We start from the raw sequence: 14,349 nt of genomic DNA, 5'->3' as shown, positions 1-14,349 counted from the left end.
AATGGGTTGTAAACGTTCGGTGGCTCCAATAATTATATAAGAGATGTAAAAGGGTTAGATGCACATCCCACGGTCAAAAAAAAAAATTCATTTTTTTGACGTATTAATACGTCATTGGCAGTCAACCGTTGGATTATTTTTGACGTATTAATACGTCATTGGCAGTGAACGTGTTAAGTTCCGCGTCCATTTTCTCCTTCGATAAATCAAAATATAACGAGTTTTCAGGCTCAAACCAAGCCAACACGTCTTCCAGAGAATCTTGAGTGACCATGAAGATAGATAAGAGTACTTTATTCATCCCCGTAGGGAAATTCTGGCGTTACAGCAGCAGTAGCATCAATGACGGCAACAACTAATTCAACAAAAACATGCGGTTTAAGCGAGAACAAAAAATAACGGTGAATTTTGTGAACTGTTACAGCTCTAGATGGACAGCTTGTGAAACGGTCATGTTCAAACATCTCATTTGTGATTAGTACAGCAGAATAAAATGGAGGCAATAGCACAATTATTTTTTCTGCCTCACAATAATATATCATCAGATTTTTGTATTATAATATATTGAATTCCAATATAGCGGCCCATCCCTACAAGCAAGCTTTTGAAAAGTGTGTTTGTTAAACCTATATGTGCATGTGGAGCTGAGGCGCAGCAGTTAACGCTGTTCAGCAAATCAAAACGGGTTGTTGTGATGCTGACAGCGTAATGCTAAGTCAGTACAGAGAGAGTCCACTACTGACTGCATCCAGAGACCTGGGGACCAGCTGGGAGGGTGTGTGTGTGTGTGTGTGTGTGTGTGTGTGTGTGTGTGTGTGTGTGTGTGTGTGTGTGTGTGTGTGTGTGTGTGTGTGTCTGTGTGCGTGTGGGGTTGGAGGGGGGTGATATTGCAAAATCACTGAGCCGTTCTCTGCTAGAAAACAGCATGTCACATGATCAGAGAGAGAGAGAGATGATGGAGTGAGAGAAGGAGGAGAGAGTGGTCACATGATCAGACAGAGAGAGAGAGAGATGATGGAGTGAGAGAAGGAGAGAGTAGTCACATGATCAGACAGAGAGAGAGAGAGAGATGATGGAGTGAGAGAAGGAGGAGAGAGTGGTCACATGATCAGACAGAGAGAGAGAGATGATGGAGTGAGAGAAGGAGGAGAGAGTGGTCACATGATCAGACACAGAGAGAGCGAGATGATGGAGTGAGAGAAGGAGGAGAGAGTAGTCACATGATCAGACACAGAGAGAGCGAGATGATGGAGTGAGAGAAGGAGGAGAGAGTAGTCACATGATCAGACAGAGAGAGAGAGATGATGGAGTGAGAGAAGGAGGAGAGAGTGGAGACAGGGGAGCAGAAGAATGACAGCTTCCCGAAAATACTACGTGTGCGTGCGCATGTATCGTGAATCTGTTTGTGAATGTTTGTGTGCGTGCGTGTGTGTGTGTGTATGTGTGTGTGTGCGGGAGTGTGTGTGCATGAGTGTGCAAGCTCGCGTGTGAATAATGCGTGCGTGCATGCGTGTGTGCGCGAGTGTGTGTGCACGTGCACGTGTGCGTGTGAATAATGTGTGTGTGTGTGTGTTCGTGTGTGTGCATGAGTGTGCACGCGGGCGTGTGAATAATGTGTGTGTGTGTGCGTGTGTTAAGTCTCTCCTGTGGGAAAAGCCATGCATTAATTACAGAGGAGCTGGTGTGGGAGCTTGGAGAGGCTGCTGGCTCACCTGTGCTGCAAACTAACCTTCAGTGTCCCATTAAAGACTCAGGACAGTATTTAGGAGAGGTGTGTGTGTGTGTGTGTGTGTGTGTGTGTGTGTGTGTGTGTGTGTGCGTGCGTGCGTGCGTGTGTGTGTGTGTGTGTGTGTGTGTGTGTTAAAGACAGCAGACAGTATTTAGGAGGCCCTTTGGCCAAAAATATCCACAGAGCAGGAAACTCCACAGCCAGCAGTTAAATGATGCTACCTTCTCTAGCAGCCATCACGTAAGGCCGTGTGTGCATATACATATAGCTTCTTTTTCTGACAGTTAAACGCTGGAAGTACGCTGGGGAGCGCTGATCCCAGCGCACAATATGCAATCAAGCAGATTGAAAAGAACGTTAGGAAGCTAACGACTTTCTTCTTCTCCTTCGGTAAAGACAACCGCATTGCATTGTGGTATACCGGCGAAAATGTAGGGTACATTCGCTGTTCACTAGAAATCGCTGTGCATTGTGGGTATTTTATAGTGGACTAAATAGTGAATCAAATTAACAGTTGAGAATTCGGACACTATAAAAAAACTAGATGGATCCTCCTGACATGCCAGCAGGCTCCCTGGGGGGCAGGGCGTGGCGAGGTGCGGCGTACTCGGCAATGTTGGACAGTCCATGTGCCACACAGCAGCTGAGCCCGTAGCGTGGCGTCCTCATACTGCAGGCCTCGTGCCACTCATTGGTGCTCTCGTCGTAGCGCTCCACCTTATTGGAGAGAGTGATGGGTCTGTTGTAGAAGCCTCGTCTGTAGAAGCCTCCTCCGCACACGAACAGCTGGTCGTCCATCACCTCGATGCCAAAGTAGCTGCGTGGATTCAGCATGTCGGGCACGGCGCTCCACGTGTCGGTTAGCGGCTCGTAGGCCTCGGCGCTGCGCAGGTGGTTGAGGTCGTCCCAGCCGCCCACTGCGTAGACGCGCTGTCTGTAGGCGATGACGCCCAAGCCGCAGCGCCTGCTGCTCATGGGGGCGATCTTCATCCACTGGTTGGTGTCTGGGTTGTAGCACTCAGCTGTGTTCAGGTACCTCTTCCCATCGTGACCACCACAGATGTACACCTTGCCGTTGAGTACTGTGGCGCTGGCGTCGCTCCTCTCCTCATTCATGGGTGGGAGTAGAGTCCACTTGTCGGTCTGAGGATCATAGCGCTCGGCACTGTCGAGAAAGACGTTTCCATTGTCACCTCCCATGGCATAGATGCTGCCATTCAGTACTGCCACGCTGACATAGCCCCGGCAATTATGCATGGCTGCCACATCGTGCCAAGTACGGGTACAGAGGTCAAACTTCTGCACGCTGCTGACCCTGTCCCACATTCTGATGTAGCCGCCAACACAGTAGACAACGCCATTTAGGAAAGCGGCGCCGTGGTCAGCCCGGGGAGACTCAAGTTCAACGTTTGGTACATTGACCCAGAGATCCGCGCGGGGATCGTATACCTCAATGCTATTTGTTATACCGCTGTCCCTCCAGCCTCCCATGACCAACAGGACGGCATGAGGCAGGCGTAGGCGAGTCAGAGGGTTGGAGGGTCTGTTGGTGATGACATCATACATGGCCCTCTCTGCATCGAGGATGATCGCCTCACACTCGGCGTTGTCTTTAACCAGACTGTTGTTCTTCACCTGGTTGATGAAGTAGTCGGTGGTCATCAAGCCCAGGCGGATCTTAGGCAGCAGCATGGAGATGTGACCTTCACGCTCCTCGGGCGAGTGGGCGATCCAGCGGCGGACGGCCTCGAACACCGTGCTCTCCTGTCTCACGTTCAGATCGTCCCGCGCCAGGATGTCCGTCAGCTGCTCCAGAGAGAGTTTGAGGAACTGTTCAGAGGCTGTGGCGATCTGCTCAAACTGCTCCAGGATGAAGAGAAACGCCTTGCTCCTCAGGTCCGGGCAGTAGTAGAAGTCTACAAACTTTAAGATGCCGATGCAGTTCTCCGGGCAGAGCCGCACCTCCAGGAACTCACAGCAGGAGCGGACGACCCCCATGATGCCGAGGTAGTCTGCTGCTATCAACAGCTCCTCCACGTTGTCCTCGGTCACCGGGACAGAGCGGGTGTAGGCGTACTCTATGAGGAGATGCATCATGTCTGCTGACACGGGGCCGGCCATGTCGTAGATCTTGTCCTGGGACGTCCAGCCATGGGTGAAGAGAGCGTTGAAGTATTGGCTGTAGTCGCAGAGGACGGCCTTGTGGGTGTTGAATTCCACATCATCCACTCTGATCACCGCGTCACACACTGATCCCTCCAGATGCAGCTCATCTGACCCTTCGTCTTGTTTGTTCATTTTGTTCAACTAACCTGGACGAATACCTTATACCTTCAACAGTACCTGTGATTTACTCAAATATTTGGAGTCTGGGTGAGTTTTGTCCTTCTCCTGGAGCTTGCACCAGCTTGCCGGTCCTACTTAAAGCCTCTGCTGGGAAGGATTTATGACATCACTGATGATGTCACAATGTATATGATGTCATCCGTGATGTCACAAATCACTGATGATGTCACTGTTTAGGTGACATCATCACTGCTTTATGACATCATCAGTGATGTCATAGACATTGTGACATCATCAGTGATGTTATAAATCCTTCCTTTCTGAGGCACACGTGTGTGCGTACGTGCATGTGTGTCCGTGCGTGTACATGTACATGCGTGCATGTGTGCATGTGTTTATGGCCAGAGCGACAATGTCATTGTCATCATCGTCGAGTTGTGGCCTGTGATGACTGATGATGTCATATTAGTAAACAAAACCAATCCATCAACTGAGCATGCAAACGCCCCAGACTCATACCCACTGATGATGTCATGCCCCAGAATCATCGACTGATGTGACTGATGATGTCATGTCCCGCAATCGTCGAGTGGGCCAGTGGTGATGATGTCCCACTGATGATGTCACACAGATGATGTCATAGACATTGTGACATCACCAGTCATATACTATGTCCTCAGTGATGTCCAATTGTGTTGTCATCAGTGATTTCTGACAGACACTGATAGGCTGAAAAGCTGACAGCCGCTGAAAGATGGGGTACCAGGAACCTTATCCAGGGAAAAATTTAAATGTGTAATTCTGCAAGATAAGCAGTTTGTGAGGCGTCAAACTAGAGTTTTTTCATGACTCTGAATCGATTGCAAGCGTTTGTATTGCACCACTCCTTGTCGAGAAAATGGTCACACCCACTTTTCCTGTTCGCCGTGAACCAATTTTTTCCGTGAAAAATAAATATTTACATTTTGGAAATCATCTTTTCAATGGTTTGGCCTACAATGCTGCACAGTACATGGTATCTGTGACGACAATGCTGTACAGTACATGGTTGAGGGATTCAAAATTGATGTTTTGATGAATTTACCTATTTTTGCCCTGGCCAAGGCTATCCACATGTTAGAATAATAGTTGTTTGAACATTTGTTGTGTCTATTCTGTTTGTTTTTATATGTCACTAATGCCGTTCTCCACTATCTACACACACACGCGCACGCACACACACACACACACACACACACACACACACACACACACACACACACACACACACACACACACACACACAGATTCACTGCTGCTGTTGGTACAGCTTTATAGCCCAGCAAGCAAAATGACGTCATGATAACGTTGTGATGACGTGTTTCAGTGACGTTCAGGACTAGGCCGGATCACAGGGTGATTTGGGGATGATTTAGACGTCTACGCGGGAACGTCAAGCTGACGTCGAATATGACCGTTACCATGAATGGGCATGTTCCGTTATTCTGCTATGTACACAGCGTATATTCAGCAGCTTTATACATAAAGCTATAATTATGTCCAGATTAACAATTTCTGCTACATTTTCAAAAAATATTATATCACCCCGTGTGGGATTTGAACTCGGGATCTACAACTTACGGAAATACCTGTTCGCTGCTGAAATTATCTGCTGTATGTAGGTTTTAAAAAAATCGTACCGTCAAAACGCCTGGTTCGATCACTGTGTATCCCCAGGGGTGGACTCGACACAAATATGTCAGTTTAAAAAAAATCGTACCGTCAAAACGCCTGGTTCGATCACTGTGTATCCCCAGGGGTGGACTCGACACAAATATGTCAGTTTAAAAAAAATCGTACCGTCAAAACGCCTGGTTCGATCACTGTGTATCCCCAGGGGTGGAACCGACACAAATATGTCAGTTTAAAAAAAATCGTACCGTCAAAACGCCTGGTTCGATCACTGTGTATCCCCAGGGGTGGACTCGACACAAATATGTCAGTTTAAAAAAAATCGTACCGTCAAAACGCCTGGTTCGATCACTGTGTATCCCCAGGGATACACCTTTTAGCCTACCGTTTCAAAACATGGACCCCTTATTATTTTTATATCGCTACATCCACATCCATGGAGTCGGGACAGTTTTAACACATTCACTGCCAGCCGTTTTTTCAATACTGTAGGTAGGTTCTGCCAAGGTTTTTTTTTGAGGATTCTGGCTCATCTTTCAAGAGATTCTTTTCTGCTAAGATTTTGTGAACACAAATGATCTCAAAAGAACTAATAGAATGTGTGCTTTCTCTCTCTAAAAGAGTTAGTTTGTAGAGTTAGTAGTTATGTAGGCATTAGCAGTAGAATACAGCATGGTTTCAGCGTCTGAAAATTTATTCTGAGATAAATGGCTTTTTGTGAAATTCGATAGAACAGTCACTTTAACCATTTATTTTTGGCGTAAGACGTCAGACATCTAAACAATAGTTTTGAACAGTAATTTCCTCCATAGCAGCAGGAAACCCCCCTCTCCTTCAAACTCCTCCCTCCGTGGGTGTGTCTCTGGTGGCTTTGCAGCGTTTGTCACAAGCGAGGCTCTGCCTGTCTGTGCTGCCTGGCTGTTGGCGGCTGCTCTTTGGGCGAGTCTGCATGAGTCGTTTCGGTTGTGAGCTCAGCTGCAATGAAGCTGCGTGCGATTGTGGGCTTTCTGCGGTGTTTCAAAGTGTGTTGCACGCATAATCTATTATGCAAATTTGCAATCCCCCACCGCCAGCTCCCAGCGCGATAATGCGCGAAAGCGAAAGCGTTTTCGCCAATCCATTTTACAGTATGAGAATGGATTCCTCGCGCGTTCCCCTGCAGTTTTGGCTCGGCTTTTTCTAGTCTGGAGAGCACTGTCGCCATTCATTGAAAATGGCGTTCGAGAGGTGACAGTGACCTTGACCTTTGACTTTTGACCACCAAAATCTAATCAGTTCATCCTTGAGTCCAGGTCGATGTTTGAGACAAGTTTGATTAAATTCCGTCAAGGCATTCCTGAGATATCGCGTTAACAAACATCGTACGGACGGACGTACGGACGGACAACCCGGATCCATAATGCCTCCGGCCTGGCTATCGCCGGCGGAGGCATAAAAATTGCGACACACTAAATAGTCCACTATTTCTGTCCTAGTGACCGATTCCAAACAGGCCTACTGTGTTTTACAAAGTGTGGGATTTGGTGGGAAATTGTGTGGGGATTTTGGTGGGAGTGGAAGCAGGCGGAGCTGAAGCGTTCAGTTTGTGGCAGCAGCAGATGGTGAAGGAGTGAGAGGCGTTTGGAAAAAGACTTCCAACACGTTGTTCCTCTTCAGTAAACAAACACACCCGCAGAGACACCAGGGCGAGGAGCTTCCTCTTTGTGACAGGAAGCAACAGGCTTATGGGAAATTAACCTGACAACTAATCTGACACGACTGACAGTGATATACAGATGTTCCACACAGCACACAGTACCTTCAGAGGTATTACGTCAGACGTCTCACCTGTGGACTTGTTGGAGGCTCTACGTCTGATCTCCGTCACCATGAGTCTGGAGACCTGGGTGGTGAACTGCAGCAGGTCGGCGAACTTCTCCGTCATGCTGCTGGGCGGAGCGTTCCCAAACACCTACAGACACACATGAGCTTTAGTTTAGAGAGAACATTAATAGAATACATTCATAAAACACTGGAGAAATGGAGATGAAAAGTAAAGGAGAAACTACAAACTGTCCAAATCTGAGGAAAACAAAGCAAATAAAATCACCTCGCCCAAAAAGAGAAAGTACTGAAATTAACGTGGAGCATCAGCTCAGCGTTTAAAAGCTGTGCCGCACGGCGAGCAGAAAAAATAAACAATCTGCGGTAAGTGAGCCACCTATGCAGAGGCCGCGGCACGGATTCTGAACAAATGTTGACATGTCTAAAAGTTATGCCTCTATGTTTTTATATGTTTCATATGCTATGCAATGCTGTGAGAAATATACTATATGTTGCTGCTGTTTAAATAAAGGCTTTATTGAGGGGGAAAACGCATTTGGTTTTGTTTGGGGAAAAAAATATTTGTAATTACAATTAATCGATTGATTGATCGTTAATGTTACCGATGATCGATTCAGGAGAATTTGCATCCCTACTCTGGTTGCACTTTATAGTTGGCTTCTTTAAGCACAAGGTGAACTAATTATGAGGAAATCTGACTCTGTGTTTTATGAAAATAGATGTTATAACGTTGAGTATCAGAAGAACAGCTGCAGAATGCAGATCATGCCGACCCAGACCCAGGACTCAAGGTACAAAATTATCCCCAACATCCAGGCTGGTCTATTTAGCCTGTAGCCACTAAATTAGTTCTCCATCATCAATCACTTTGACAGGTAAGAGACCACCATCAGTTGAAGAAACTTTTTAGATTCAAAATCTAGTTGGCTGAAAGTTGCTCCATCGTCCACTTGCACTCAAAAGATCTAATCAACTATGACAGATCTTTACAACACCTGACTTCTAACATGAAGGCAGAAGGATCTCTGGGTAACGGCCTGACATGAAGGATTGAGTACACAATTTATTATCATAAATGTGCTTTTAGACTTAAGCCCAGGGCACAGCAATCAAACATTCTCCAGCAGTACTGCCATCTCTGTTGTCCACACAGCACAGCACAGAGCAGAGCAGTCTGAGCCTCTGGCAGAGCAGGTCAAAGTGAGCATCATAAACTATGTCAAGGAGTGACTGTTTAGATTAGAGCCCGACCGATATATCGGTCTGCCGATATTATCGGCCGTTATTGGCCGATAACAGATATATCCGTATCGGCCGATATGTTTTTTTATGTTTTATTTTTTAAGTTATAGACACGTGTATATTTGATCGTTTTTCTTATCTCAAGTTATGTATATTTGTTCCATTTGTGTTTTTGTATTTCTAGTCATTTATAATTATTAACTTCCCAGTGATGCTTCCTGTTTCATTGCATTGATGTCATTTTGGACAATAAAGTTAATTGTTAAACTGTAAAATATCCTGCCTACATTACATATCTCAAGTCACATCAAGTCATATCTTTGTCAAGTGTTTGATATTTGAGGGATCATTGCAAAAAAAAGTCTAATATAATGTGTATATAATATAAGAATATCGGCCGATATATCAATATCAGAATTTTTTTTATTCCCCAATATCGGTATCGGGCCCAAAAATCCAGTATGGGTGGGGCTCTAGTTTAGATGTGTGTGTTTTCCACACAGCACAGTGCAGTCTGAGCCTCTGGGAGAGCAGGTCAAAGATAAACCACACTTGATTCAACAATGACTCATCATGTGTTTATGTGTCTGGTAGAGCTGAAATGAAACTAGGCAACTAGGAGGACTGTGCTTTTGAATTGTGACATGAATGATGCCACCAGTGAGTGACTGACAGCCAGCTGGATAATTAGCTGACAGACTCGTCAACAGACCCTTGGTAAGCCACTCCACTTTGACAAGAACACTCCACAGCGCCTGTAGCAATGGCTGCAAAGCAAACAGGATGAGGGATGCTCTCTCAGTGCCGTGCAGAGCAGACTGGACATGCAGAAGGCTTTGGTGGCATGTGATGTGGCAGTATTGCCCTGTATCCTGCATTGGGGTTATTTGAAATCAGGGAGATTTTAAATATAATCATTTCAAATATATCATTTTCAAAAACAGCCAAAAATGGATTTAGACGGCCAAATACTAACAACATTATATGGGAAAACTGCACTGGCTCAATGGCACCAACAGACTCAACAAACTGATCCGTAAGGCCAGGGACATTGTGGGGCTGGAGCTGGGCTCTCTGACAGCGGTGTTGGAGAAGAGAACGCTGACCAGGCTACGCTCCATCATGAACAATGACTCTCACCCACTCCACGGCGTGCTGGTCAAACACAGGAGCACGTTCACGTGAGAGGCTGATCCCACCTAGATGCACCACAGAGAGGCACAGGAAATCATTCCTGCCTGTGGCCATTGGACTCTTTAACGCCTCACTAAGAAGAGCACCTCGGAGACACTCTCTCTGAGACTGAGTCAGCAGATAGGTTAGCTGTGCCTTAGTTACGTCACACGTAATGTGCAAGTTGATTTAATTTAATTCCAGTGTGCAATAACTGCAATTTGACACGTACTGTACATTCTACTTTATTTTATTTTATTCTATTGCATTTTACTGTATTGACTGTTTTACGTTTAGGGAGATACTGTGTGATACTGTGTTATGCTATGTTGTGTTATGTGGATATTTCATGCCTGAGTGCGAGCCACTGTAACTTGTCCCAATTTCCCCTCGCGGATCATTAAAGTCTTTCTGATTCTGATTCTGATTGTTCTTCTTGATAGGGCTGAACGATTAATCGAATTTAAATCGAAACCGAGATTTGAAACAACGCAATTAGATTAATCGCAAAGGCTTCGATTTAACATGTGACATGACTGCATGTAGGTACACGTTACGTGACGTCGTTACGCAGCAGCAGCACGCCGTAGTAGACGGACGTATGTTTACGCAGCAGCAGCAGCATCAAACGTGCCTGGATGGAGGAGGAGAAACCACCATTAGCTGCAGCCCCATGGCTGCAGCAGTCTGCAGAATATAGCTAGCGAGCCGATTAGCGAACTTCACAAAAGTTGACACATTATTCACTCTGACTGGATTTTTAATAGTGCGCCACTGACTGGATTCTCTACAATGGAAGGGCAGCTATCTAACAAGACTTGAAAGTGTAATGGCTTCAGCCGAACAAGAAGCGGCCGCCGGATGATTTAGCACCGAAGAAAGGCTGGAACTACTTTGGATTTAGAGCATCGGTTAGTTAGACAGTGTTAAGCAAGCGCGGTGCCGACAACGCTTCAAACGTCATAAAAGCTATGGAAATCAACAGATGGACCAGACTCCAGTGCTTCACCACAGACTACACCTTGCCATCGGTACGTTATTTAGCCTAGCAGCTAGGGCTAGCAACGTAGCAAGTTAACTTTACTAACGCTAGCTCTCTCCCTAAGGAGACAGCTCATTTAGCTAGTAAAGTTAGCTTGCTAGCCCTAACTGGCTAGCTCACGTTACATGTCCTCTTCCCCTCTCACTTAACATTCTCAGTCTGACTCTGCCTGAATGCAGTAGGCTACTTGTATTGTAACGTTAGCTTGGTAAGCCTACAGTAATGTCTAAATGCCCCTCTCCACCTCCCCCAATATATTATATTATATTGTATATTGTCAGTCTGGGAAATGGAATGATTCTGTAGTAGCTAATGTCCTCTCTCCCAGCGTTCTGCTCTCTCCCTCCCCATCTCTCCTCCCTACTTTCTCTCCCTCCTACATCATCTATAATTAGTTCCAATCTTAAAAATGCAATACAGCCATGTAGTACTTATAGAATAATTTGGTTAATTATTTTGTTTTTCAGAAAAGTTGCGAACAAGCTACATAAGTGCAGAGAATGTCCCACAAATCAAGGCCCGGGTGAGGAGAGAGATGGAACAAGTGCAGGTGGCACTAAAGGTAACCTGCATTAATTATCTCCTCTCCCACTCCTCTCTCCTCATCCTCCCCCTCTCTCCCCTTCCTTTCCTTGCAAAATAGGGCTTCACCGAAACACTGCTTGTGTATATAGCCTGCCCTGTGCCCCGTATTTGGTGTGTGAATGAATGTGTGTGCTGTGAATTGCATTAATGTGAAACTTAACAGTTGTGTCTGTGTTTTGCAGGAGAAGAGGGCTGCCATCACCCCCAGATGCTGCTGCTGTGCCTCAAAGTGCAGCACAGGAAGGAGCCAGGCCATCGGCTGCAAAAAAGGCCAAGCGATCCTTGGGCAGTTACTTCAAGAGCTGCAGCGATGCTGGTGCTTTTTGTTTTGTTTGTATTGTTAAAGACTTAAGACTTGAGTTGTGTCTCAGACTGAGACACAGAGAGAATTGCAGCTGTTGTTTAAAAGCAAATAAATGTTGCTGGAAGGAATTCTTATCCAAGTTCTCATCCTTGCATTATAATATAGAGCAGTTTGTTGATTGTGATGTTTGAATGTGGTAGGCAAATGCTGCATTGTGTTTTACATTTATTACAGTAAATATTGCACTGAAACTTGAATTAAAAAAAAATCGAAATTAAATCGAAATCGCAATATCAGTCAGAAAAATCGCAATTAGATTTTTTACCCAAATCGTTCAGCCCTACTTCTTGAACAGGCATAGTTTGGTGAAGTGGGCCTCTGGGCCTCTGTACGCCTCAAAGCTGCTGGGAAATGAATGATCACTTGAGTGACACGCACACACTAGTGGGGTTTCCATCCACCTGTTTTGATGCGAAATTTCAATTTGCGCATAAAAAAACTGAGTGGAAACGCTGCCTAATACGCAAAAACCTCCAAATATCGCAAAAAAGTTTTCACGCTTGAGGGAGGTGGAAAAGTCGGGTGTATCGCTAAAAGGAAAATGCAAAACAGATTAATCGATATTCCGTTGTCTCTCCATTCAAAAACCACGCAGTTTGCCTTGATCACTGCAAAACATGACATGCCGTGTGTAGCCTACACACAATAGGGCTACACACGGTAAATAATGGTAAATACGCAGCACAATACCCGCCGTGGTAAACAGAAGAAGACTGGGATATTAACTTTAAGGCGACTCACTTCTAGAATTGAATGAAATTGTATTCACTTACTATCTGCTCCGTGGATTATAACGTCATGCTTGCCGAGTCGCACCCGGTAATCCAGAAATGGCGTTATGGTACCTTTGTGTACTTGCAGATCATCAAGAAACTTTAAACGAATAACGTTAGATGTGTTTAACAGAGCTGTATATCGGGTCTAGCAGCTGATTAGCAGCTCAGACAGCCTCAAACACCAGGTGATTGACAGCTCTATAATTCGCAAAATAGCAGTGGATGGAAACGCGCGTTATTTCGCATTTTCTTTTGCCGACTTTCTGAAAATTCGATTAAAAGTTGCGATATATTTGGATGGAAACCCAGCTACTGTATGTGGACTTGCAGAACTGATTCTCAACTGGGACCATCTAGGTTTGTCCACAACAAGCCTTGGACTGTCCCTTGCCTTGGGACCTCCAGTCCTCTCCCGTGACTGACCCGGTTAAAGACGGGAAGCATCATGTAGAGTTTCTCCTCCTGCTCCTTCTGGGTCATGTGTCGGGGCGGGTGGCAGAGTTCGGAGAAGAGGCGCCTCAGGTGCATCAGGCCCAGCGCGTTGTCCTGTGGGCTGCACTCCTCCTGCCGCGGCCGCCCCATGATCCTCTTCACCATGTTCATCTTCAGCGGCTTGGTCAGGGCAAAGGCAGCCCTGTGAGGGGGGAGACAGGTCAGAGGTCAACGTGGCATGTTTCAGTTCAGTGCTTATCCTGTAGGGGGAAATGTGGTTTGTAAACAGTGTAACGACACGTTAAAAACACAATATAAAGAGCAATCACTGTCAATCACTGGGGATTAACCTTGCTCAAGGGCACAGTGGCAGTACTGGCTGAAGGAGGGGAGACTTTCCCCACCTGACCTGATATGAGCGTGAAGGGCTCCACGATATCAGTGAATAAATCATGTTGCCGTTCGTTTGCTGAATATTGCAAATGAGATGTGAAAAACCCCTTTCAACCTCTTCCCTAAGCTCTTATTTCCTCTCAGTGCACTTCTCCATCATAAATCATCATTCTAGGGTTTCTCATATATGATTACATCTCTAATGAGGGCGCACGGTGCCTCTGACCCTTGCACTCCTTCCTATTGGTTGCATGTAATGCTAGTGATGTAGCAACGCTGAGCTTGTCCTACTTTTGCAGGCGTATGTCGGTGAGGATAAGACCATCAGTTCAATGCTGAATCTGAAATGTGAAATAAAGAAGAGACTTTTTCTGAAACCGGCGTCCACATCTGAACACCAGCTATATAAAAGCCCTGGCCAAAGTACTACACCCCAGAACAACGATGCATCAACTTCCCCAGCTAGGCTGAGGTGAAGTGACTTGTAAAAAAAAAAGATATCAATTAGTTGTTTGGTCTGTATAAAATGTCAAAAAAACTGTAAAAAATGTGGATCAGTATTTCCCAAAGCCCAAGATGACTTTCTCATTTTGTCCACAAGCCAAAGATATTCAGTTTACTGTCATATAGAAGTAAAGAAACCAGAAAATATTCACATTTAAGAAGCTGAAATCAGCTAATTTTGACTTTTTTCTTTAAAAAAAATAATCAAAATGATTAATCGATGATCAAAATTGTTGTCAATTACTTTTCTGTCGATCGATGAATCGATGAATCGTTGCAGCTCTACTAAAATCCAGCCTCTCTCATAATCTTACTTTTATGTATCTAG

General features: G+C 45.4%; 1 protein-coding gene across 1 annotated transcript in view; it reads right to left on the bottom strand.

Annotated features, from left to right (window-relative positions):
* wdfy3 (WD repeat and FYVE domain containing 3) overlaps positions 1 to 13,310 on the bottom strand; it is a 130,611-nt gene extending 117,301 nt beyond the window's left edge. The window contains 2 exon segments of the mRNA XM_083644708.1: positions 7,514 to 7,637; positions 13,116 to 13,310. Of these exon segments, the coding sequence (XP_083500834.1) occupies positions 7,514 to 7,637; positions 13,116 to 13,295 (304 nt within the window). The 5' untranslated portion in view covers positions 13,296 to 13,310.
* Positions 13,311 to 14,349: the final 1,039 nt, after the last annotated feature.

Source organism: Poromitra crassiceps (assembly GCF_964638095.1).
Source record: "Poromitra crassiceps genome assembly, chromosome: 10".
Classification (NCBI taxonomy): Eukaryota; Metazoa; Chordata; class Actinopteri; order Beryciformes; family Melamphaidae; genus Poromitra; species Poromitra crassiceps.
Note: the sequence above shows the minus strand (reverse complement) of the source record. Positions and strands in the feature narration are given on the sequence as shown.